A 27,498-nucleotide genomic window follows, 5' to 3' on the forward strand; every position below is an offset into this window, starting at 1 on the left:
TATGCTCGATAAAACTGTCAGTTATTTCTTAAGTGAAAGTAAATAGTTGAGGAAAAAAAATGGGATGTGTATTATATTGGATGCGTTCATCGTCTCTTAAAGAGACCGCGCCTAATTTAGCTACTGGCTGCTGTAATGTTAATCCAAGAAAATGAAAATCACTCACTGCTCTTGACTGAATTACTTTGTAGTTTTAACAGACAAACCAAAAAGTATTCAGACACCAGATTTAATTTTTGATATATATAGCAAAACTGTAATAATGTGAGAAATGTTGAAGGTGTCTGAATAAATGTAGGTTTGACTGTATATTTCATCTTTACATTGCCCACTGGTACAAGTTTATGTGTGAAACAGGCAATGTGGAATTTGTTTACAGCTTTTTCAAGCACTTTGTGATGCATTTTGGAAACAGCAGATGAGCCCCTTTTCTAATGCACCACCTAGCATGATAAACCCCTTCTCAAAGACTTATTGTTTGTCAATTTTATTTGGGTAACACACATATTCTGAATGCTTTCGGCAGAATTCGAATGAGCCATTTTAATCTAGATTCATCTAGATTAATTTCAAAATCACAGTGAGATTAATCTAGATTAAAAAAAAAAATCTATGCCCACCACTAGTTTCTATATATATATACACATATTAATATTAATTGTTGTTTTCTTTCTCAGGTAGATGCTGTAATAAAAAACAGCCAGGTTACATCATCTAAAATGGAGACTTCTATTAAAGTGGCTTTGTAACATAAGAGACTTGGGACGGTGGAAAAAGCATAAAATCAGAAATCAGGCAGAGCTCTACTGGTGCCCCTTAGAGGATTGATTTATCTATAATTATCTATAATATCTACTTAATGTTCTAATGAAGTTATAATTGGTCATTATTCTGTTTTATAAATCTATTTAATATATTCTAGTTTTCAATAGTTTGGGATCAGACAGTTTTTTTTTTTTTCTTTAAGATATTACTTGTATTCAGCAAGGGTGCATTAAACTGATAAAATGCAACAGTAAACATTTTTACATTGTTGGAAAATGCTGCTCTTTTAAAACCTCTATTCAAACTAACCCGAAAAAAATATATCACTGTTTCCAAAAATGAAGCAGCACAACTGTTTTTGAGATGCTTAAAAAAAAAAAAAATTTGAGCACAAAAACTGAATATTTGAATAATTTATTTTGGATTGTATAACACAGAAGACTGGAGTAATTGCTGCTGAAAATTAAAAATCATAGTAAAACAGTATTTGTTTTACGGTTATTTACAATTCTAATATTTCTTAATGTTACTGCTTTAACAGTATTTTTTATCAAATAACTGTAGTTTTGGTGAGCATAAGAGACTTGTTTCAAAAACATTTACAAATCTTACCTATCATAAACTTCTGAACAGTGTTTTTCTGCATTTATTACTTGGCCGTGAATAAATCAAAGTATTTGAAATGTATGACTCTTTAATTTATTACTTCTCCTTTCATCTTATAGTTATTCTGCATGTGATTTAATAGTAATACTGCAGCATTCTGCAGGTACAAAGTTTTATTTGTTAAGATGGCCCTACATAGGTTTATGTCCACATTTCCCTCCCTCCACACTGTCCATGCGCTCTCCCCACTGTGCCCACACCCAGCCCACACTGTACCCACACTTTCCCCACTGTGCCCACACCCAGCCCACACTGTCCCCACGCTATCCCCACTGTGCCCACACCCAGCCCACACTGTCCCCGAGCTCTCCCCACTGTGCCCACACCCAGCCCACACTGTCCCCACGCTATCCCCACTGTGCCCACACCCAGCCCACACTGTCCCCGAGCTCTCCCCACTGTGCCCACACCCAGCCCACACTGTCCCCACGCTATCCCCACTGTGCCCACACCCAGCCCACACTGTCCCCGAGCTCTCCCCACTGTGCCCACACCCAGCCCACACTGTCCCCACACTCTCCCCACTGTGCCCACACTGTCCCCACACTCTCCCCGCTGTGCCCACACCCAGCCCACACTGTCCCCACACTCTCCCCACTGTGCCCACACCCAACCCACACTGTCCCCACGCTATCCCCACTGTGCCCACACCCAGCCCACACTGTCCCCGAGCTCTCCCCACTGTGCCCACACCCAGCCCACACTGTCCCCACACTCTCCCCACTGTGCCCACACTGTCCCCACACTCTCCCCGCTGTGCCCACACCCAGCCCACAGTGTCCCCACACTCTCCCCACTGTGCCCACACCCAGCCCACACTGTCCCCACACTCTCCCCACTGTGCCCACACCCAGCCCACTGTCCCCGAGCTCTCCCCACTGTGCCCACACCCAGCCCACACTGTACCCACACTTTCCCCACTGTGCCCACACCCAGCCCACACTGTCCCCACGCTATCCCCACTGTGCCCACACCCAGCCCACACTGTCCCCGAGCTCTCCCCACTGTGCCCACACCCAGCCCACACTGTCCCCACACTCTCCCCACTGTGCCCACACTGTCCCCACACTCTCCCCGCTGTGCCCACACCCAGCCCACACTGTCCCCACACTCTCCCCACTGTGCCCACACCCAGCCCACACTGTCCCCACGCTCTCCCCACTGTGCCCACACCCAGCCCACACTGTCCCCGAGCTCTCCCCACTGTGCCCACACCCAGCCCACACTGTCCCCACGCTATCCCCACTGTGCCCACACCCAGCCCACACTGTCCTCTTGCTCTCCCCACTGTGCCCACACCCAGCCCACACTGTCCCCACACTCTCCCCACTGTGCCCACACCCAGCCCACACTGTCCCCACGCTCTCCCCACTGTGCCCACACTGTCGCCACACCCAGCCCACACTGTGTACATACCTGTGGTCATGTTATGGGCACACAATTGGTCCTATTGAGGGCCCACTCAGATTTGTGTGGGCCAGCCCATACTCAACCCAAACTTTTGGGCTGTCCCACTCGGGCCCCACAGGCATTTCACACCGGTATTGAGGCCCACAGTGGGCTGCCCACACAGGCAAGATTTTTTGCCCGCGGTGGGCCCACGCGGGCCCCAAAGGGGCATGTTTGCTGGGAAGCCATTATGCAAAAAATGCAAATATTATAATAATAACTGTGAAAAAGGCCAAATCGGTTCAGCAGCTCTACTCTCACTCCCTGGTCAGCTGTGTTCATATTACACATCATATTTCTCCTAAATGAAGCAAACTTTCTCTTGACCGACTTGCACAAAATGACTTTTAATCTAAAAAAAGGGAGCATTTACAAAACTAGAGGGTGTTTGCCAAGAAAAGCATGACTAAAATTCGTTCTGTACTGGTTGATGGATTCAGTGAAACAGAGATAATTTGTATGGAATCAACCAACGTTTTTTGTTTTTTTGTTGTTTTTTTTTTTGTTTTTTGCAAATCACTTTTGTTTGAAAATCAGTTGTGTTGAACTTAAACTTGTTCTGTATAAGGTGGGCTGTAAATAACAGAAACAGGCAGAGTCATGCAGAAACCGCTGTGAAACAAGCCTAGTTGTGAAGGCATCCAGATAGGATACTGAATGTAATGGACAACAAGAGAAGAAATATTATTTCTTACCTCTAAATCATAGATGGTCGGTGACTTCAAAGCTATGTTTATGTTCTTTATTTATTTATATATAAAAATAAAAAAAGAAAGAAAAAGCAGTGGTAAGTTTCACTTAAAATGTGTAAAAAATAATGTGCCATCCGTAGATCTTCGGAAGTCAACTTACCATTCCTTTGCTGATCCTGTCGAGTTCATTCATAACTTTTTTGAGGATTAGCATCTTTGGTGACTCCTCTGCCGGTGCTGCGAACCAACAAACCACAGCAAACACAAAAAACACTGATGCCTTCATGTTGAAGCTGCAAAGTTTCTTCTGTTCCTTCTCTAATGCTGCTTCGATTGATGTCCTTGATTCAAGCTTTCGGTTTACCTGGGCTCATAACATTAGCACAGAATCAGTAACATTAGCACAGAATCAGTTCAGAATCAATCACCAAAAGAATCAGTTCGGTTCCAGACGCTCTGTGAGTCGATTTGCTTCACACTGAATCACACATGTGCAGTATCATCAGCTCCTCGGTTCTCGAATCGTGAACGAGTCAGTGTTTCGTTCATTATCTGGCTCGGCTCGGTGTTCATCTTCAATTCTCTCTTCACAGCAGTTCAGTCAGTGTACTGTTTGAGTAAATGGATTACTCCGGGATATTGGTTTGTTTTAACTCAGAGGGAGTGTTAGCCATATTAAAAAAAGTTAACAGCTTAAGTCATTTGTGGATTAATGCGTATTGGAGACGTGAACCGTTTAAAACAATTTAGTTCGATTTGGTTTCGATTTCGATTTTATTCGCGAACCGGATATGACAAACTGCTAGTGGTGGAATTGTTTTATTATTATTATTTTTATTAAGCAATACAAACATTAATACAGTACACTTAAAAAAAAGACAAAAAAAATAATAAAAAGAGACTGTTTTCATAGCTTTCAAATTAATAGAACTTTGGATAGTTTCCATATACTTGTCTAAGTCCAATTTGAATAAAGAAAAAATAGGTTTAGAGCCAGTAAACTTTTGTTTATGAATGTGAAATTTAGCTAACAGGAAACATAAATTATGTAATATTTTCCAGTATTCTCTTTTGAATAGTCAAATAATCCAAAGAAAGCATCATGAAAACAAAAAGAGAAGTCACTTACAAAATAACATTGAATAAACGGCAAAAAGTCTGACGAAATTTTTTAGTGTTGGAGGATTGCCAAAATAAATGAATTAAGTCTTCTTCAGAAGAATGACAAAAACAGCAACTCACGTCAATGTCTAACTTATATTTCCTAAGAAAGGCTTTAGTTGGGTAACATTTGTGAATTAACTTTAAATGATTTATTTTACTTTGTTGGTAAGCAGATATCTATGAGGCAAGGTCCATACTTTCACCCAAGGTATATTCTATACCAATAAGGTATTATGTAAGGAATCGTTATTATCTCTCTCTGAAAGAGAGCTCTAATTTTATAGTTATTTTTATTTTTTTTGATCTGCAGAAAAGCAAACATTTCCGATCATTGTGTCAGTTAAATTTAGAGTGTAAGTACATGGCCATGGAAATGTAATACCTTGCAACAGAAAACACACACCAGAGGGAATGGCATTGAAAACAACAGCATATTCATCAGGGATATTATATTTCTGTAAGAAATCTGAGTAGTTGTAAAGTCTGCCTTGTGAATTAAAAAGCTGTCCAACTAAAAGAAGATTGTTTTCAAACCAGCTGTCAAAGAAAAGTGATTTATTCTTGTAAAGAATATCTTTATTGTTCCATAAATACTATCTCTGCGGAGAAAAGTTGTGTTTGTATATTAAGGACCAGGCCAAGAGCATCTGCTTATGGAAATTAGAAAGTTTGACAGGGATTTAAAAATATTATAATTACAAAGTAAAAGGAAATTCAGGCCACCAACTTTAGAGAAAATATAATAAGGTATAATATTCCAAAGTGAGCAGGGATTTTTAAGGAAATTCTTCAGCCAATTATTTTTAAAAGTATTATTTAAGGTAAAATCTACAAAATCCAGTACCCCTTGTTTAATTTGGTTCATTATTACAGATTTCATAATATAGTGAGTTTTATTTTTCCAAACAAAATTGTTTAACATGCTATCAATTTTTTTCAATGTTCCTTTATCAACCTCCAAGGAAAGAGCAGCATAAGTCAGTCGAGACAATCCTTCGGCTTTAGAGAATAAAATTCTTCCTCTTATTGACACATCTCTCTGCAGCCACGAGTTGAGTTTTCTTTGGGTTTTCACTATTAAAGGGTCGAAATTTATTTTGCATCTTGTTTTTTGGTCTTTATTAATTCAAATTCCTAAGTATGTACCTTGATCTTTCACAGGAATGTTACAAATAGAGGGAAGATCACAGCGTTTGTTTGACATTAACTCACACTTGTTGATATTTAAGCAGAGACCTGAAGCTCTGGAAAAGGACTCGATCAAACTTAAAGCTAAAGGGATCTGGGAGGTGTCATTCAGAAATAAAGTAGTGTCGTCAGCCATGGCTAATAATAATTTGTCTATCGTCAATTGTGATACCTTGGAAATTATTAGCAGATATATGTAGAGCTAAAAACTGAGAGTCAAGTAAGAATAAATATGGAGATATAGGACAGCCTTGTCTTACTCCACGTGACAAACTGAATCTTGGTGAGGTTCCAAATTTTAACTTAATAACATTATTATTATTTCTGTGTAATGTCCTGATGGCTTTACAGAAATGATCTCCAAACCCAAAATTGTCAAGAGCTCGAAATATGAATTTGTGCTCAAGCGAATCAAAGGCTTTGTAGAAGTCTAAGAAAAGCATAAAACTGTTACTAGGAATGAGATTCTCATAATCTAGAAGATCTAAAATTAATCATATGTTATTTTTAACATGACGTTTCTCCATAAAACCTGATTGCGATTCATCAATAATAGGGTTAAGGACGTCTTTAATTCTTCTTTCTAAAACTGAAGCAAAAACTTTATAATCATTATTTAAGAGGGTGATAGGCCTCCAATTTTCTAGACACTCTTTATCTTTGTTGGGTTTGGGTATCAGGGTGATAACTCCTTGTGTCATGGTTGGTGGAAGTGCTTCCAATTCAAGACTTTCTTCAAATACTTTTAATAAGAAAGGAGATACATTTTTAACAAACATCTTATATAGCTCAGCGGTTAGACCATCACTGCCTGGACTTTTATTATTTTTTAAACTCTTAATTGCCTGTTCAATTTCTGATTGAGATATATCAGCGTCACAAGCTTCTTTATCTTCTGACGAAATAAATTTATTTTGATTGACAGAATCAAAAAACAATTTGGCTGAATTATTACAATATCTTCATGAATATAAGTGTGACGAGTGAGGCGGGGCCGAGAGGCGTGGGAACGAGGAGTGAGGCCAGGTGTAGTGATTGGAGATGAGCTACACCTGCGACCCACCACCGGTTTCGAGTCCCACGTAGGAGATGGAAGGATATAAAACTGGAACGACGACCGTGAAGGACGAGAGAGGACCAGGCCTGGGCCTTATTTTATGTTTTGCTATTTATTTATGCGCATCAGTCGTCCGTGAGGGGCTGGTGCGCTGTTTTATGTTTATTTTGAATATTAAAATGATGTTTTGATTGTGCTCCGGTTCCCGCCTCCTTCTTGCTGATGATTAAGAAGTGGAATTCATTACAAGAAGTTACTTTAGAATTTGGAACAATAAGTAGCTATTTCTCTAGGCTTATCAAGAACTCTATCATTTGTTTGAAGACGATCCATAGAGACATTCATAGGATTGGATCTTTCCAACCTAAAGAAATAGGCTGAGTTCTCTTCTCCTTCTTCCATCCATTTTTTCCTGGATCTAACATGTGCTCCCTTAGCTTTGGATCTGTACAGGTCATCTAATTTATTCTGTAGATTAGAGTATTCAGTGTTTTGAGTCACTGTCAATTGTTCCCCAACTGATAAGGAAGAAAGCTGTGAAAGAACTTCATCTTCAATTGATCTGTTTGTTTTGCTATATTACTTCCAAATTTTCATAAGAATTTCCCAAATTCATATTTTAGAAGCTCCCAATTCAGTTCATAAGACTTTTTCTAATTCAGCTCTTTCCCAATAAACTTTGGATTAAAATTAGATTAACTTAACTAATTGTTAAGTTTCCAAAGTGACGGTTTAGAAGTATTAATTGTAGTATTTTGTGATAAATTAATTTAAATATAAATGGCATTATGGTCAGTCAGTGGACTGTTACTAATATTAAGAGATATTATTGTTTTAGATATCAACCAATAATCGATTCTAGACTGTCTCGAGCGGTCTTTGTTACACCAGAGCCCCTTTCACACTGCCATTCCGGCAAATACAGGGGTAAAGTGTTCCTGTAATTGTTCCCTGGTCGCTAGATTTGGCACTTTCACACTGCCAGTGATGACCCGGTATATGTGCGTGCTTTCACACACAACCCTTGAAGATCCCGTAACGACACGTGACATCAGCGCGTGACGTGTAATGTACGAGTCGACAACGCTTGGCACATTATACTTTAACTGAAGCAAGCAAACGATCTCTGCGTCAGCGCGGAAAGTGAGGAACTAACTGATCTCTGCTTCATTACAGTTTGCACATATGTTTTCGTCGCGAATGTTGATCTTCCTTCAAAACAGCCGGAAAAAAAGTCGCGCGATTACGCGCGTCATCACTTCGATACGGAATTAGATCTGGCTTTTGTTCACACAGCGCTCGTTCCGGATCGATTACCGCAATGTTACTAGGTCCCCGACCCAGGTTCGATTCGGTAATCAATTCCGGGACGTGGTTGCTTTCACACAGAAGGCGACCAGGCAATGTTACGGGAATATTGCGGGTCTGACGTGCAGTGTGAAAGGGGCTCAGGTGTACTGTATTACATCCGGGTACATTTCTCTCCATATGTCAACTAAATCAAATGTATCTGTCACGGAGACGAACCCCGTGATTCCCCCTACTGGCCAGCAGAGGGCTCCATCTCCGGAATATTGACACTCACGCACTCACTCACAACTACACTTCCCATCTACCCCGTGCATTGGACTCTGATCACCACACAGGTGCAGCTCATGAGTACTGCTATATAAGCTGCACAACCACATCAGTTTAACGCGAAGTCTTGTTTTGCTCCGGCAGACATTTCCAAGCGTTATTTCCCGTGTTTGATTTCCTGTTTACCAGTTCTGTTTGTCTACCGTCTCTTGAACCATTGCTGCCTGCCTCTTGACCTAGGATTGTTTATTGGACTCTGAATATTGCTTGCTACCCCGATCTTTTGCCTGTGTTTGACGACGATTCTGGTTATCTCTACTATTGTGTTTGCTGGTTCTGATCCCTGCCTGTACGACCACAAGTTATTCATTAAAGCCTGCAAAATGGATTCCCCGTCTAGTGATGATTCGTTACAGAAGACTTCGCCACAACCGAATCCAGCGGCTTACGATCATCTGTGTGCTACAATGGCAGCCCAGGCAAGTCAAGTTGCTGCTAACCAGCATCAATTGAATCGTTTGACTTCGATCACAGAGGAACTGGTAAAGGCTGTTCAAAGCCTCCACAGCACTGCCGTAACGTTACCACCACCGGCAGCTGCCGCCATTGCCCACGCGGCAGGAACGCCAGCGCAAGTTAATCCACGACTGGCTTACCCGGAGAAATTTGACGGGGATTCTACCAAGTGTAAGGGCTTCCTACTGCAATGCTCGCTGTTCGTCGAGCAACAACCTACCCTTTACACAACCGATGCTGGTAAGATCGCCGTAGTTTGCTCACTATTAACGGGAAGAGCTTTGGAATGGATAACGGCTGTATGGCGCGAGGATGGAACAGCGTTCACCACTTTCACTGACTTTCTGGTGCGATTCCGTGAGGTGTTTGATCACCCCCGAGAGGGGAAAGGAGCGGGTGAGCATCTGCTTGAGTTGTCGCAGGGAGAATTAACAGCAGCGGAATATGCCATGAACTTCCGTACACTGGCTGCTCAAATGTCATGGGTGAGTGACACGCTGAAAGTATTATTTCGCAAGGGGCTTAATCACGAACTGCAAACCGAACTCGCTTGCCGTGATGAGGGGAGAACCCTGAATGATTTCATTTCGCTAACTATCACCATTGACAATCTACAACGCTCCCGCCGTGTCAGCGCTCAACGCCTCTTCCCCGTTACGACAACACGATCCGCTGAAACTACGGAACCCATGCAGATCAACTCCTATCATCTGACAGCTGAGGAACGCCACCGCCGCATATCTAACCGACTCTGTCTCTACTGTGGCGCTCCGGGGCATCAACGAATTACTTGCCCGTCACGTCGATCTTCTGGCACTTCTAAATCAGTGAGTGCATCTTTAAATTCAGTCAGTCCCCTAAACTGTGTCTCAGTCCCTCTTGTGATCAAGACTAACAACGATCGTGTGGCTACCACTGCTCTACTTGACTCAGGAGCAGCTGGGAATTTTATCTCTGAAGAATTTGCCAAAAAGAATAACATTTCTCTAATGTCATGTACAAATCCTTTGTCTGTAGCCACAATAGATGGACACCCTTTGGGGTCTGGACTGATTACTCACCTCACTCAAGAACTGTTAATGTTTACCGGTCTGCTACATCAAGAAACCATTCAATTCTACGTGCTCCCTGTATCTAACACTCCTGTTATTTTGGGCTTGCCCTGGCTCAGACTGCATGACCCTCATGTATCGTGGAGAGAGGGACAAACTCTTAGATGGAGCACCCAGTGTCAGAAATCATGCCTTCCGACCATCTCTCCCTTGCCTGTGCAAGTCGTCACGTTAGACTCGGAGTCCACCAGCATTCCCAATCTGCCCAAGGAGTATCACGATCTCGCCACCGCCTTCACCAAGGTACAAGCTAACACATTACCACCACACCGCAGTCACGATTGTGCCATTGATCTAATTCCAGGTTCCTCACCACCCCGGGGCCGAGTATTTCCATTATCATTACCCGAGTCAGAAGCTATGGCCAAGTATATCGAGGAGGAGCTGGAGAAGGGGTTCATACGTCCGTCCACTTATCCTGCTTCAGCTGGCTTCTTCTTTGTCCGTAAGAAGGATGGAGGATTGCGCCCTTGCATCGATTATTGAGGTCTCAACGAGATAACGGTAAAGTTTCGCTATCCACTTCCACTGGTGCCCTCTGCATTAGAACAGCTACGAACTGCACAATACTACACCAAATTGGATTTGCGCTGCGCATACAACCTCATCCGCATTAGGGAGGGGGACGAGTGGAAAACAGCTTTCTCAACCACCAATGGGCACTACGAATACCAGGTTATGCCGTTTGGACTGGTCAATAGTCCTTCGGTTTTCCAATCATTTGTCAATGACATCTTCAGAGACATGTTAAAAAAGACTGTTATCGTATACATTGACGATATCTTGATCTATTCAGATACCCTGGAGGGACATATCCAACATGTGAGGGCCGTGCTGCAGCGACTCATTGAACACCAACTCTATGCCAAGGTGGAGAAGTGTGAATTCCATACCACCTCTACCACCTTCCTGGGGTACGTCATCAGTCCAGAGGGGGTCACCATGGATGAGAGCAAAGTCAACGCCGTTCTCAAATGGTCCGAACCCAAAACACTAAAGGAACTCCAACGCTTTCTGGGGTTTGCTAATTTCTACCGCCGTTTCATCAGAAACTTCAGCTCTGTGGTCAGTCCCCTCACGTCAATGGTCAAAAAAGGAACCCATCGGCTACACTGGTCAGAGGCTGCCCTCCAAGCATTCCAAGAACTAAAAAGACGGTTTGTGACTGCTCCCATACTCCACCATCCTGACCCATCTCTTCCGTTTCTCGTCGAAGTGGACGCCTCCAACACTGGTATCGGGGCTATTCTCTCTCAACGCCAGAGTTCTACCGCTAAACTCCACCCATGTGCCTTTTACTCCCGCAAACTCAATGCTGCTGAACGTAACTACGACGTAGGGGACCGTGAACTCCTCGCCATGAAGGCGGCCTTCGAGGAGTGGAGACACTGGCTGGAGGGGGCCAACTTTCCTTTCACTGAACTAACAGATCATAAGAACCTTGAGTATTTGCGCTCAGCCAAGCGCCTCAATCCAAGGCAGGCAAGATGGTCATTGTTTTTCTCCCGATTCGACTTTTCAGTTACCTACCGTCCGGGCTCCAAGAACACAAAGGCAGATGGGCTATCCCGTATCCATGAAGATGAACAGATCTCATCCGAACCTGAATCCATACTCCCTTTCAAGGTAATCATTGCACCCGTACAATGGGACATCATGACGCTTATCCAGCAATACAACTCTCAACATGCACCTCCTACAACTATCCCTCCTGATAAGGTTTACATACCACCCACTCTACGCGATCAAATACTCAACCACACGCACTGTCTGCCCGCATCCGGCCACCCAGGTATCACGGCCACCATTCATCTGCTTCAGAACCGGTTCTGGTGGGAATCATTGCCCAAAGACACCACTGCCTTCATCCAACAATGCCAAACCTGTAATGCGCACAAAACTCCACGCCAACTGCCAGCCGGATTACTCCAACCACTCCCTATCCCAAAACGACCTTGGTCCCACATTGCAATAGACTTTATCACTGACCTACCTGTCTCTCAAGGTAACACTGTCATTCTGACTGTGATTGATCGATTCTCCAAAGCCTGCCGCCTTATTCCCCTGCCCAAACTGCCTACTGCTCTGCAAACTGCTGAACTACTCTGTAACTGGGTCTTCCGTCTCTACGGACTTCCTGAAGATATCGTCTCCGATAGAGGCCCTCAGTTCACGTCTCGTCTCTGGAAAGCCTTCTTCCAAGCCCTCGATGTAAACGTGAGCCTGACCTCCGGTTACCACCCTCAATCCAACGGTCAGGCCGAAAGACTCAATCAGGAACTCACCCGGTTCCTGAGATCATACTGTAGTTCCAAACAAGAAGATTGGGCCCGGTACCTCCTTTGGGCTGAGTACGCACAGAACTCTCTGGCCAAGCCAGCTACTGGAATCACCCCCTTTAAATGCATCCTAGGCTATCAACCCCCCATGTTTCCCTGGTCCGGGGAACCCACCGACGTACCCGACGTCACGGACTGGCTGCAACGTAGTGAGGAGACTTGGAACCAAGCCCATGTACACCTTCAACGAGCCATCCGTCATCAAAAGGAACATGCTGACCACCGTCGGTGTCCTGGGCCTGTATACCAACCAGGTCAATGGGTGTGGCTCCCTACCCGAGATCTCCGTCTTCGACTACCCTGCAAGAAGTTGAGTCCAAGGTACGTGGGTCCATTCAAAATCACACATCAGATCACTCCTGTTTCATTCCGTCTTGCATTACCTGACACCTATCGCATTTCTCCAACGTTTCATATATCTCTGCTCAAGCCCGCTGTTGCCCCTGGAGAGGAGGGAGAGGGGAGGTCCCGTGAGCAGAGTCCCCAGCCCGTCCAGATTGAGACTGAGGAAACTTACCAGGTGCGAGAACTTCTTAACTCCAGACGTCGGGGACGCATCCTGCAGTATCTGGTCGACTGGGAGGGGTACGGTCCGGAGGAACAATCCTGGGTCAATGCTGACGACATACTAGACCCCAACCTCATCACTGAGTTTCATCGGTTACATCCGGAGAGACCGGCCCTTCGACCACGCGGTAGACCCCGACGTCGTCTACCATCTCGCGCCAGGAGTCGCTCGCAGGGAGGGGGCTCTGTCACGGAGACGAACCCCGTGATTCCCCCTACTGGCCAGCAGAGGGCTCCATCTCCGGAATATTGACACTCACGCACTCGCTCACAACTACACTTCCCATCTACCCCGTGCATTGGACTCTGATCACCACACAGGTGCAGCTCATGAGTACTGCTATATAAGCTGCACAACCACATCAGTTTAACGCGAAGTCTTGTTTTGCTCCGGCTGACATTTCCAAGCGTTATTTCCCGTGTTTGATTTCCTGTTTACCAGTTCTGTTTGTCTACCGTCTCTTGAACCATTGCTGCCTGCCTCTTGACCTAGGATTGTTTATTGGACTCTGAATATTGCTTGCTACCCCGATCTTTTGCCTGTGTTTGACGACGATTCTGGTTATCTCTACTATTGTGTTTGCTGGTTCTGATCCCTGCCTGTACGACCACGAGTTATTCATTAAAGCCTGCAAAATGGATTCCCCGTCTAGTGATGATTCGTTACAGTATCCATAAACGCAATAAGATTTGAGTTTGGAGAAGCTGCTTTCCTTGGAGGGTGTTTATCTAGAATGTTATTCATTTCTATGTTAAAGTCACCACCTAAAATCAGAAAGGCAGTAGGATATTTTCCTAATGCAGATATAAGTTTATGATCTAGCGTGTTTAAGAAAGTGCAGTTTTCCCCAACAGAGTTGTATCCATAGATGTTGATAATAATTACTATGAACTGATTAATAACTACTACTATTAGCAGGAAGTGACCTGAAGGATCAATACTAGTTTCCAGAATACGACCATTAAAATTATACTTCATAATCCCTTCTCCAACAGAATATTCTGACCCGTGTGATAACCATATTTCATTGCCCCACTGTGACCTCCAGAATTTGGAGTCTTTAGCTGTAGAGTGACTTTCCTGGAAAAAAAAACTGAAATCTACTCTGTGCCTCTTAGAAAACAAAAATAAGGCCTTCCTTTTAACATTATTTTTTAAACCCCTGGCATTTAAAGAAAACAAAGACAAAGACAAATAAACAAGAATATAAAACCTAAAGAACTAGGTACAGAACAAGATATCAATTAGAACAGAAGAAACTTCACTAGAATAAGACAAAAAAAGCAATAAATCTGACTCTGCGACATATTATAATGAGTATAAGGGCATGATTTTTCTTAATTGCAGTTATTTTCTCCCTTTCGATCATTCAGTCATAATGACTTTAAATTGTGTTAAAAATGAGCGCTCATTCTTATTGACAGCTAAGGATGGTTTCAAAAGTAAATATTCCATATTTTATGAAAAATGTTCTAAACGATTAAAACCCAAAATAAAAATATAAACTGAAGATATAATAGATATAAAGATTTTAAAGGTAATGGTACCTTTACATTTTAAAGATTTTAAAGGTAATGGTACCTTTACATTTTCTAGCTCCAGACTCAAATTAGCTGCATACTACACAGTCTGTCCATCCCAATTAAGGAAGAGTAGAGAAAAAAAAAAAAAACCTGGGGCAGTTCGTGCTTAACCGTGGGTATCAAGAAAGTAATCTGCTGCATTGGTTCTTCGACGAGGACACCACAGCATCATTCAGCCTAACTGATCTTTGGCAGAAATCCTTTTACCGTCCACATATGCAAACTGCACTCTGAAGCCTGCTATCTTCCCTTCCTTTCTCGCTCGTTCGACAAGAGGCCAAAGGTTGTTCCTGGCGTCTTTGGTGCTTTGTGTCAAGTCTTCAAAAATCCAGATTTTCCAATCTTTAAGGACGGCAGTGGTTCTGGCATCCCCACAGATTTGATCTTGAAAGTTCCGTGAAAGAAACTGTACAATGATGCGGCGGCTCGAGTGTGCTCCCTCAGATCGAGGACCCAGTCTGTGGGCCACATCAAGCGTGTAGATGAGCTGGTCTGCTATCCCAGCAGAAACTTTACAGAATAAGTCGATTAGAATCTTTCGAACATCTTCTCCTCGCTGCTCCTGAATACCGGTCATTCGTAGGTTCCACCTCCTTTTGTAAGCATCCAGTTCGTCGCATTTCTCACGTAGCACAAAGTTCTCCTTTTCGAGTGATTCCACCCTGCTCCGTAATAAGCTGTTACCTCGAGGGACTGCATGCGATTAAGAAATTCCAAATGCATTTTTTCTACTCGCTCCAAAACTTCCGTCAGGTGTAAATTAGAGACCATCTGATTGTCCGACTCCACTCTCTTGACCATTTTTGATTTTTTTGGAAGGCGGCTTAGCAGTTTCAGGTAACAGGATTTTTCACCTTGAAGGCAGCATCCAGAGATTTTAAAAAAGGGAGATAAAAAAGGGAGATATTTTTTTATTATTATTTTTTTTTTTTAAAGGCTGTGAAGAATTCATTCTACATTGCCTAATAACTAATAATTTTGTGGACTTCAATACATTAATAAAAAATCTTGCCTAAATAATTGATCATTCATCCACCTCAGAAATAATGACATACACCTACTGCACTCCCCTAGACAATTTTTATTTTATTTTTTTATTTTTTTAGTAAAAAGTATCGTATTGGTATCGTATCGGCGATACTGACCCTATATGTATTTGGTATCGGATCGATGCCAAATTTTGCAGTATCGCCCACCACTACTGCTAGTGGTGGAAATTATGATTAAGTTGTTCAGATGAACAAAGCACAAGATTTTCTTGCCTAATAAGTATTTTAATTGTTTGGTCAGACAGTTTGGATATTATATATTAACATTCATAAATCGGGTATTAAACGTGGAGTTCTGTATGCTAAATATCAAAACAAGTGTATGTGCACAGTACCTATAACTGCGCTTTGTATTTTGCAAGATTGAAATGCTAAATGGCAGACTAACCTAGTTCACTCTCACTCATTTAGTTCACGAACGAGATAAGCTATGTACCAGTTCATTTCATTCATGAATGACACGTGTCAGTTCATTCAACTCATTCTCGATTGACATGGGTATCAGTTCAGTCATTTCATTCACGAACGATATGTGTCAGTTCATTCAACTTGTTCGCGAACGACATGTGTATCAGTTCAGTCATTTCATTCACAAACGCTATCTCTAGATCTCGTTCAGACTCGTGTGAAACTCATTCAGTGAATGGCGTATTCGTTCACTACATTCAAAAAATCAAATGCTCTGCCACATCTCATACTCGAAGGCTATTGGCTCGAGGTTGAGTAATGCTTTGACAGGATGAAATGGTTCAGTTTCCCGGTTCACTGAGCTGCGCATGCGCTGCTTATAGCGCCGCACTGATGTGGAGGGAGTAACTTCAGTGAACGAGAAATATGAGTCAGTGGATTGCGTGAACGAAAACGATTTGTTCACCTAAAAGATTCGTTCAAAAAGAACACATCACTACAAACTGCTTTGTTTTGAACTCTCTCACAACAGACACGGAAGAGAAGACAATGCTGAATAAAGTCGTAATTTTTGCTATTTTTGGACCAAAATGTATTTTCGTTGCTTCAAAATACTGACCCTCTGATGTCACATGGATTACTTTGATGATGTTTTACTTACCTTTCTGGACATGGACAGTATACCATACACACAGTTTCAATGGAGGTACAGAGAGCTCTCGGACTAAATCTAAAATATCTTAAACTGTGTTCCCAAGATAAATGGAGGTCTTACTGGTTTGGAACGGCACGAGGGTGAGTTATTAATGACATAATTTTTATTTTTGGGTGAACTATCTTTATTCTGTCCCTCTATGTTCAATAGTATTGTAGTAGTTCGCTAGTGCATTTCTTTATTTTGCCACTAGGGGTCAGTATCTCTTTTAGTGTTTTTGGGGGTTCTTCTTCGGTTATATTTTGCACTCACTATGATTATGCTCTGTTGGTGATGTGTTGAGGCAGCAGGAAAAACGTTTGTTACACGAAGTGTGAGAAAATGCCTAGAGGTGTTTACATGCTACACTCCTCTCAGACCCCTTACATCTTTGGGAAGCTTTGACATGCCATAATCTGTAAGTAATAAATGGCCTATTTTGTTTTTTTTTAAAGTACTGTTACTTCAGAGGTTATTTTGACTCTTGCAAGCAAAAAGATGTTTGTGATTTAAGTCAAGCTAATGTTGCTAGCTTCTGTTTGGTATGTGGTTGCACAGTTTCCTATAAGTCAATGTCAGCTCTGTTTTTTTTACACATCTCAGGTTCGTCAAGTTGTACATATAGGTTGTCAAAGTAAAACAAGTAGCTTTTGTTTTTTTTGTTTTTTCTGTGTAGCTTTGATCAAGGCTTGCTGAATTCATGTTCTCCTAAATTTAACTAAAGAGGAAAGACCTGTTATACTTTTGCAGAACAGTGAAAAAAGGAAACAAATGTATAACTTTCTTCTACAGTAGCAGTAAATAAATTTTGGCATTTATAAATATGTTGAACAGTATTTTGAACTGCTTTTCAATCTGTTTAACTGCAATTGACTGCTGTATATTCTGCAACCTCATTGTGGCAAATTGACACAAACTGAAGAATTTAAAAATGTAATCTTGTGATTCTTATATCTTGAGTTCTGATCACTTCCAGCATTTGAATCCACAGCAATGTGTCTTGGTTTGTTAAATAATTTATTTTTTATAAAATTTGCTTGTATGTTTACAGTTTTACAAATCAGAAAAGAGAGGTCTTCAGTAAAGGCACTAAGAAGAAAACTGTGTCCTGTCATTCCTGGAGCCACACCTTCTCTTACTGAATGTTTAGCTCACTGCATAGGCTGAGTAGCCACACACTCAACCGAGGGCAGAAGAGTAAAAAGATTGCCTACCTATCAAGCACCCAAGATGTCTCAGTCTGAAGCTACACCGCCAGTGTCCCAGATGTTGGCCCGGTCGGAGTGCTACTCACGTTCTTCGCGCCGTTCGTCCACCAGCCAAGCTGCAGCACGAGCCCGAGCAGACGCAGAAGCTGCCCGTACCAGAGCACAGTACGCCAAACGCCAGATCGACGTGGAGGTTGAGAAGGCGCGCATCGAGGCAACGCTAAACGCTCTGATGAAGGAGGGTGAGGCTGAAGCAGCGCTTGCTGCAGCTTATGTCCTGGAAGCGGCAGCTGATGAGGAGCATGACGCCATCGACCTCAGTGAGCAAGGCATCTCCCCTAAGACACCTCCTTCCATTAGACGTGCTCGAGACTATGTGAATGCTCACTTCACCAACTTCAGTTTGCAAGTGAAAGAAGAAAAGCCTGACACAAGACAACTGGTCAGTCATAACGACTCTCACCATCTACAACAGAGCCAAACACCAGTCGCTTCCTCTCCAGGTGAACATCTCACTGATTTTGTAGATAGGGAGCAGTTGAAGCACCCTCCTACACACATAAAAATGGACTTTTCACCCCAGCCTAGACCTTCAGTGACTCCACAAACTGAACTGTCGGATCTAGCAGCCTATCTAGCACGCCGTGATCTGCTGACAGCGGGATTCAAGGTTTTCGACAACCATCCTGAGTCATATTTGTCCTGGAAGTCCATCTTCTGCAACGCCATAGAAGGCCTTCACCTTAAGCCCAGCGAAGAGCTTGACCTTCTAACCAAGTGGCTCAGCGGGGAGTCACTTCAACACGCTCTGAGGATCAGGGCAGTCCATGTGAACAACCCACAAGCAGGCCTGCAACGTTTGTGGCAGCGTCTAGACAAGAGTTATGGCTCTCCAGAGGTAGTCGAAGCGTCACTCTTCCAACGCTTACAGACTTTTCCAAAGATATCCAATAAAGACACTCACCTGCTGCAGGAGCTTGCAGATCTTCTGCTAGAGTTAGAGTATGCACAAAGTGAAAGTTATCTGCCAGGCCTTAGCTTTCTTGACACCCCAAGGGGGATAAACCCGATAGTTGAAAAGCTCCCTTACGGACTCCAGGAGTCATGGTTGAAACGAGGGACAAAATACAAAAGAGACAATGGTGCAGTTTACCCACCTTTCTCATATTTTGTTCAGTTTGTAAATGACTACGCTGAAATGAAAACAGACCCTAGCTTTATGTTACAAAGTTCAAACATAGTAGCTCCAAAGGTTGACAAGACACCGGTAAAACCAACCAGATACAGAGTCCCTGTTACGGTGAACAAAACAGATATCAGTCAAACAAACGCCACAGCTCAAACATCCGTTCTCAATCCAGCCAAGCAATGTCCTATTCACCACAAACCCCATTCAATTGCTAAATGCAGGGGATTTAGGTCAAAAACACTGGATGAAAGAAAAGGTATTCTCAAAGAACACGCTATTTGTTATAGGTGTTGTTCCTCCACAAGTCACAGAGCTAAAGACTGTAAAGCCATTATCCAATGCTCGGAATGTAATAGTAATGTGCACGTGTCCGCCATGCATGCTGGTCCACCTCCGTGGATACCTAAAGACTCTAACCCTCTGCCTCAGAACCACGGCGGGGAGTCGGATTCCCCAAGCCCTGTAACTACGACCAGCTGCACAGAAGTGTGTGGCCAAGGTCTCAAAGGTAAATCCTGCTCTAAGATTTGCTTAGTCAACGTGTATCCCCGCACATCCCCTGAAGAGAAAAGGAGGATGTATGCCATGTTAGATGATCAAAGCAATTCATCCTTAGCCAGGTCTGCCTTCTTTGACATGTTTAATGTAAAAGGTACCATACTCCCATACACCATGAAAACATGCGCTGGTTTATCAGAGACTGGAGGGCGCAGAGCTAGTGACTTTGTTATTGAGGATGTGAATGGAAAAGTGTCCATGCTGCTGCCTATACTAACAGAATGTGATCAGATTCCAGATAACAGGGACGAGATTCCCACCTCTGAGGCTGTGTTGGCTCACCCTCATCTACAGGCGATCGCTTCGCAGATTCCTCCTCTGGACCCATCAGCAGAAATCCTTCTCCTCTTGGGCAGGGACATCATCCAAGCTCACAAGGTCCGCAGTCAGGTGAATGGTCCAAACAGTGCACCTTATGCTCAACGCCTTGATCTGGGATGGGTAGTTATAGGTGATGTCTGCCTCTCAGGTGCCCACAAACCCACAGTGAGCTCTTTTAAGACAAACGTTCTTAACAATGGCCGCCCTACCTTCCTCAGCCCCTGTGAAAACAAAATCTATATCAAAGACAAATACACAGAAAGCTGTCATACACTTGATAAGACACAAGTTGAATTGGGCAGACACATTTTCCAGCAAACAGCAGATGATGACAAAGTGGCACTTTCGGCAGAAGATGCTTTGTTCTTGGACATTATGCACAAAGACTTTGCAAAAGATGATGCGAATAATTGGGTAGCTCCACTCCCATTCCGCACCCCCAGACAGCGTTTGCCCAACAACAGGGACCAGGCCCTCAGTCGTTTAATGTCACTTCGCAAAATGCTAAAAAGGAAACCTGAAATGAGGGAGCACTATGTTGAGTTTTTGGACAAAATCTTCAGTAAGGGCCATGCAGAACCAGCTCCTGCTCTAACTCCAGACCAGGAATGCTGGTATCTCCCTAGTTTTGGAGTTTACCACCATCAAAAGCCAGGGAAAATTAGAGTAGTTTTCGATTCAAGTGCTCAATGCAGCAATGTTTCACTCAATGACGTGCTACTAAAAGGGCCAGATCTCAATAACACTCTTGTGGGAGTTCTGATGCGTTTCAGGTCTGACCCATACGCAGTCATGGCAGACGTGGAGCAAATGTTTCACAACTTTCTAGTTAGAGAGGACCACCGCGACTACCTTCGTTTCTTGTGGTTCAAAAACCATGATCTGGACGGAGAAGTGCAGGAATTCAGGATGAGAGTACACGTTTTTGGGAACTGCCCCTCCCCATCCGTGGCTATTTATGGACTGAAACGGTCAGCCATGGAGGGAGAAAGGGAATACGGCAGTGATGCAAGAGAGTTCATTGAACGTCACTTTTATGTAGATGATGGACTGAAATCATTCTCTTCTGCAGATGAGGCCATTGACATTCTCTGTAGAGCTCAGAAGATGCTGGCTCAGTGTAACATACGCCTGCACAAAATCTCATCCAACTGTCCTATCATCACAAGTGCTTTTCCAAGTGAGGACCTTGCAACGGACATGCAGGGCATTGACCTCGGGCAGACTACCCCACCTATGCAACGCAGCTTAGGCTTAGGCTGGGACCTGTCCACAGACCTGTTCAAGTTTCAGGTAACAGTCAATCAAAAGCCCTTCACTAAACGGGGAGTGCTGTCAGTCATTAATAGTGTGTTCGACCCGCTTGGCTTTGCTGTCCCAGTCATTGTAGAAGGCAGGGCCATACTGAGAGAGATTTCCACTGACATTTGTGAATGGGACACCGAATTGCCCAAAGACAAATTACAACAGTGGCAACAATGGAAAGACTCCCTCAAATATCTACAACAACTTGAAATTCCCAGAATGTACACCTCAATACCACTATCTGCAGCTCTAACTAAGGAGATCCATGTTTTTTGTGATGCCTCCACTAAGGCAGTGGGCGCTGTCGCTTACCTCAAACTCACAGATAGAGATGGGCACAGTGAAGTGGGTTTCCTTCTCGGCAAAGCACGACTTTCCCCAAAACCAGACATCACTATACCCAGACTTGAACTTTGTGCAGCAGTCCTGGCTGTTGAGGTGGCCGAGTTAGTCCTGGAGGAGCTAGACATCGCAGTTGAACAGGTGAGCTTCTACACCGACTCCAAAGTAGTGCTCGGTTACATCTTTAACAAAAAGAGACGCTTTCACGTTTATGTGCACAATAGAGTGGAACGTATTAGGCGCTTCACACAAGCTCACCAGTGGCATTACGTGCCCACTCATGTAAATCCTGCTGATCATGCCACACGAGCACTACCCGCTGAGCAGCTCTCTAATTCCACATGGATCAGTGGACCCACTTTCCTTTCAAATTTAGGAAAGAGTCAACCACAGGCAGAGTTGTTTGATCTTGTAGACCCGGAGACTGACGATGAACTGCGACCTGAGGTTACTACTTGTGCCACCACTCTCTCAAGGGATAGACTCAGTAGTGTCAGATTTGAAAGGTTTTCGAGTTGGAATGCACTACTTAAAGCTATATCCAAACTCCAGCACATTGCCCAGTCATTTAAGCCGAACACAGAGAGCTCCTGTCACGGCTGGCACAGCTGTAATGAACATTTAACTGAAAAACAACTCAACCAAGCCAAGAACACTATCATTCACACTGTTCAAAGAGAAGTTTACGCAGAGGACATAAGACAAGTTGAAAAAGGTGTGCCCCTTAAAAAATCAAGCCCACTTAGCAAACTGAGCCCTATTGTCGACGCTAATGGAATCCTCAGAGTGGGTGGGAGACTAAAACGAGGACAGTTGACATCGGACGAAACAAATCCCATACTCATCCCTGGAAAGCACCACCTTACCCAGCTCATTATAAAACACTTCCACAGGAAAGTATGCCACCAGGGCAGACATTTTACTGAAGGGGCAGTCAGGTCTGGAGGTTTTTGGATTGTGGGAGGTAAAAGAGCAATAAGCAGAGTGATATTCAATTGTGTCACATGCCGCAAACTAAGGGGCAGACAACAGGAACAGATCATGGCTGAGCTACCAGAGGACAGGCTGTCCACGGACCCTCCTTTCACACATGTTGGCCTTGATGTGTTCGGCCCCTGGCCTGTCACAGTCAGAAGAACACGTGGTGGGCAAGCGGATGCTAAGCGATGGGCAGTCATATTCACATGTATGAGCACACGTGCCATTCACATTGAAACTATAGAATCGATGGACACGTCGTCGTTCATCAATGCGCTGCGTCGTTTCTTCGCCATTAGGGGTGCAGTCAAACTTCTCAGATCCGATTGTGGGACAAATTTTGTGAGTGCCTGCAAAGAACTGCAAATAGACAAACAGGGCTGTCACAACAGCAAACTTCACAGCTTTCTCAAAGATTCTGGCTGCAAATGGCATTTCAACCCCCCACATGCATCTCATATGGGTGGCTCCTGGGAGCGCATGATTGGGGTCACACGCAAAATCCTCGATGCAATGCTCCTAGAACATAGAAATGCAAAACTTACTCATGAGATATTAGTGACATTAATGGCTGAAGTCACTGCAATAGTGAATGCTCGTCCGCTCACAGCAGTTTCTACAGATCCAGAAAACCCAGCCATTCTTACCCCTGCCATGCTACTCACACAAAAAGTTGCGACCCCACCAGTCCCACCAGGTCAGTTTGAAAGCAGGGATCTTTTCAGAGCGCAATGGAGGCGCGTGCAATACCTCGCCAATGTTTTCTGGAGCCGATGGCAAAGGGAATACATTTCAGGACTTCAGAACCGCCGCAAATGGAAAACCGTAAAACCAAATCTACAAACAGGAGATGTTGTTCTGCTAAAGGAGGCACTTGAACATAGGAACAACTGGCCACTTGGTCTCATCACCAAAATCTTCCCAAGCGAGGATGGACTTGTCAGGAAAATAGAGGTGAAGATTTTCCGCAAGGGTGAACTCAGATGCTACATAAGACCTATAAGTGAGGTTGTGTTATTGGTGTCTAAGGACAGTACTTAAAATCAGGTAATTTATCTGTATTTACATGCTAGTTATGGATGACATTCTACAGATGTCAGGCGGGGAGTATTCTGTCCCTCTATGTTCAATAGTATTGTAGTAGTTCGCTAGTGCATTTCTTTATTTTGCCACTAGGGGTCAGTATCTCTTTTAGTGTTTTTGGGGGTTCTTCTTCGGTTATATTTTGCACTCACTATGATTATGCTCTGTTGGTGATGTGTTGAGGCAGCAGGAAAAACGTTTGTTACACGAAGTGTGAGAAAATGCCTAGAGGTGTTTACATGCTACACTCCTCTCAGACCCCTTACATCTTTGGGAAGCTTTGACATGCCATAATCTGTAAGTAATAAATGGCCTATTTTGTTTTTTTTTAAAGTACTGTTACTTCAGAGGTTATTTTGACTCTTGCAAGCAAAAAGATGTTTGTGATTTAAGTCAAGCTAATGTTGCTAGCTTCTGTTTGGTATGTGGTTGCACAGTTTCCTATAAGTCAATGTCAGCTCTGTTTTTTTTACACATCTCAGGTTCGTCAAGTTGTACATATAGGTTGTCAAAGTAAAACAAGTAGCTTTTGTTTTTTTTGTTTTTTCTGTGTAGCTTTGATCAAGGCTTGCTGAATTCATGTTCTCCTAAATTTAACTAAAGAGGAAAGACCTGTTATACTTTTGCAGAACAGTGAAAAAAGGAAACAAATGTATAACTTTCTTCTACAGTAGCAGTAAATAAATTTTGGCATTTATAAATATGTTGAACAGTATTTTGAACTGCTTTTCAATCTGTTTAACTGCAATTGACTGCTGTATATTCTGCAACCTCATTGTGGCAAATTGACACAAACTGAAGAATTTAAAAATGTAATCTTGTGATTCTTATATCTTGAGTTCTGATCACTTCCAGCATTTGAATCCACAGCAATGTGTCTTGGTTTGTTAAATAATTTATTTTTTATAAAATTTGCTTGTATGTTTACAGTTTTACAAATCAGAAAAGAGAGGTCTTCAGTAAAGGCACTAAGAAGAAAACTGTGTCCTGTCATTCCTGGAGCCACACCTTCTCTTACTGAATGTTTAGCTCACTGCATAGGCTGAGTAGCCACACACTCAACCGAGGGCAGAAGAATCTTTTTAAGTAAAGATCATGTTCCATGAAGATATTTTGTAAATTTCCTACCTTAAATATATTAATACTTAATTTTTGCTCAGTAATATGCATTGCTAAGAACTTTTCTCAGTATTTTAATTGTTTTGCACCCTCAGATTCCGGTTAAACCATACGTCAATGGAAAGCATTTTTATTCAGCTTTCAACTTGTGTATAAATCTCAATTTCTCAATGGTTTTGTGGTCCAGGGTTACACACACACACACACACACACACACACAGTATATATATATATATATATATATATATAGTGGCGGGGTGAGGAACTACACGACAACCGATTGACAGAGAAAGTCCCCGAAGGGTGGATTTATTAAAGGTAGGTGCTCTGGGTGAAGGCGGTGATCTCCTGTGGCGCTCCAAGTCCCTCGTGCTCGCTGTGTCCTGAGTGGTGGATCCCGTGCTGTGCTCTCCTTGGTGGGGGCTGACGGTCACACGCTGCTCTCTGTAACAGAGGAGGTAAGGGTTAGCGTCTTTGTTGGGAGACATTCCTCACCACTCTGTCTTCCTCCTCTGCCTAAGTAGGCGCCGCTTGATGAGCTGCAGGTGCGGCCGCTCAGCCCGTGATGAGCTCGTGCCGGTGGTTCCAATGTGTTGCCAGGGCGACGCTGACGAGCGCTCGGGACGCATGTCACACTCCCCCCCCCAAGCGTCGACCTGCGCCTGCGGTACAATGGGGAGACATGGGGAGGGTGGGGAGTGGAGCCTGACAGACCTGCGAAAGCTGCCCCTATCCTTGAGAGACCGTCCGCGTTGGCGTTGGCCGTCCCCGCCCGATGTTGTATGGTGAAGTGGAAGTCCTGGAGCGCAAGGAACCAGCGGGTTACCCTGGGGTTGGTGTCCTTTGCGCGGGCCATCCACTGCAGTGGCTCATGATCTGTCAGCAGGGTGAACCGGCGTCCGAGGAGGTAATAGCGGAGCTCCAGGACTGCCCACTTGACGGCCAGTGCTTCCTTCTCCACGGCGGCATACCGTTGTTCGGTCGGGGTCAGCTTCCGGCTAATAAAGATCACCGGGTGTTCCTCGCCGTCCTGGACCTGGGAGAGAACGGCTCCCAACCCGGTGTCCGAGGCGTCGGTTTGCACCAGGAAGGGGCAGTTGAAGTCGGGGGCTCGCAGGACTGGCTCCGTGGTGAGGGCTGACTTCACCTGCTGGAACGCCTCTTCCGCTTCTGGACTCCAGGCTATCTTCTCCGGTTGCCCCTTCCTGGTCAGATCTGTCAGGGAAGAGGCTAAGGAGGAGAAGTTAGGGATAAAACATCGGTAGTATCCTGCCAACCCCAAAAAGGCTCGTACCTGGGTCTTGGTAGAGGGCCGCGGTGCCGAGAGGATAGCTGTCACCTTCTTTTCCTGGGGGCGGATGAGGCCACGTCCCACGCAGAAGCCCAGGTACTTGGCTTCGGAGAGAGCCAGGTGACATTTCCGGGGGTTGGCGGTGAGCCCCGCCCGGCGGAGGTCCAGCAGCACCCTCCAGAGCCGCTCTAAATGTTCCCCCCAGGTCTCTGAATGGATGACCACGTCGTCGATGTAGGCCGCGGCGTAGGCCATATGGGGCCTCAGCAGGACATCCATGAGCCTCTGGAATGTGGCGGGGGCCCCGTGTAGGCCGAAGGGAAGGACCCGGTACTGCCAGTGGCCACTGGGGGTCGAGAAGGCTGTCTTAGGCTTGGCATCCTTGGACAGGGGGACTTGCCAATACCCCTTGGTGAGGTCGAGAGTTGATATGAACCGGGCCCTTCCTAGTCGATCCAGGAGCTCATCGACGCGGGGCATGGGATAGCCATCAAATTCAGAGACCTCATTTAGGCGGCGGAAGTCGTTGCAGAACCTTAGGGTGCCGTCGGGCTTCGGGACCATGACGATGGGGCTGGACCATGGACTCCGCGAGGGCTCAATTACCCCCAACTTCAACATCTCCTGCACCTCTGTCTCGATTGTGTGTCGCCGAGCCTCCGGGACACGATAGGGCCGCTGCCGGACGATGACTCCTGGTGGTGTTCGGACTTCGTGCTAGATGACAGTCGTCCGCCCTGGCAGAGGGGAGAACACATCCGAGAACTGACCGACCAGGTGCTGCAGTTCCGTCTTCTGGGCTGCGGAGAGATGGGGATCCATGTCCACAACCACGGGAGAGGTGGCGGCGAGGGCCGAGAGCTGGGGCCCGGTCCCCACCCAGCGCTTCAACAGGTTTATATGATAGAGCTGTTCTTCCCTTCGGCAACCGGGTTGGCGCACTTTGTAGGTGACGGGTCCCACCCGTTCAGTGACCGTGTATGGGCCCTGCCAGCGGGCCAGGAACTTATAGGCTGAGGTGGGGACCAGTACCATGACGTGATCTCCCGGCTGGAACTCCCGGGGTTGGGCAGCCCGATTGAAGTGGCGCTGCTGGTCTTGCTGGGCCTTGGTCAGATGCTCCCGGACCAATGGCATGACCCTGTCGATCCGCTCTCTCATGGCCTTGACGTGCTCGACGGTGGTCCGACATACCGCAGGCTGTTGTTCCCAGGCTTCCCGGGCGACATCTAGGAGCCCTCGGGGTTGGCGGCCGAAGAGGAGCTCGAAGGGCGTG

The 27,498-nt window shown here is 44.6% G+C and overlaps 1 protein-coding gene across 2 annotated transcripts; it reads left to right on the forward strand.

Moving 5' to 3' along the window:
- The first annotated feature begins 16,983 nt into the window (after window positions 1-16,983).
- LOC113109525 (uncharacterized) lies at window positions 16,984-24,897 on the forward strand. 2 transcript variants are annotated; one of them, XR_003292989.1, is made up of 2 exons: window positions 16,984-24,109; window positions 24,743-24,897. XR_003292989.1 is itself a non-coding variant. In XM_026273101.1 (2 exons), exon 2 carries the CDS (start codon window positions 18,059-18,061, stop codon window positions 23,768-23,770), a length of 5,712 nt encoding a protein of 1,903 aa, XP_026128886.1. In that variant the 5' UTR covers window positions 16,984-17,246; window positions 17,880-18,058; the 3' UTR covers window positions 23,771-24,792. The 2 variants fall into 2 exon arrangements, 1 of the variants encoding a protein (XP_026128886.1); XM_026273101.1 differs by having other exon boundaries at window positions 16,984-17,246; window positions 17,880-24,792.
- Window positions 24,898-27,498: the final 2,601 nt, after the last annotated feature.

The sequence above is a fragment of the Carassius auratus genome, chromosome 10 (assembly GCF_003368295.1).
Source record: "Carassius auratus strain Wakin chromosome 10, ASM336829v1, whole genome shotgun sequence".
In the NCBI taxonomy this organism is placed as follows: domain Eukaryota; kingdom Metazoa; phylum Chordata; class Actinopteri; order Cypriniformes; family Cyprinidae; genus Carassius; species Carassius auratus.

Excerpts from the sequence above, each read along its gene's own strand:
- LOC113109525 (XM_026273101.1), top strand. The coding sequence starts at position 18,059 with ATGTCTCAGTCTGAAGCTACACCGCCAGTGTCCCAGATGTTGGCCCGG.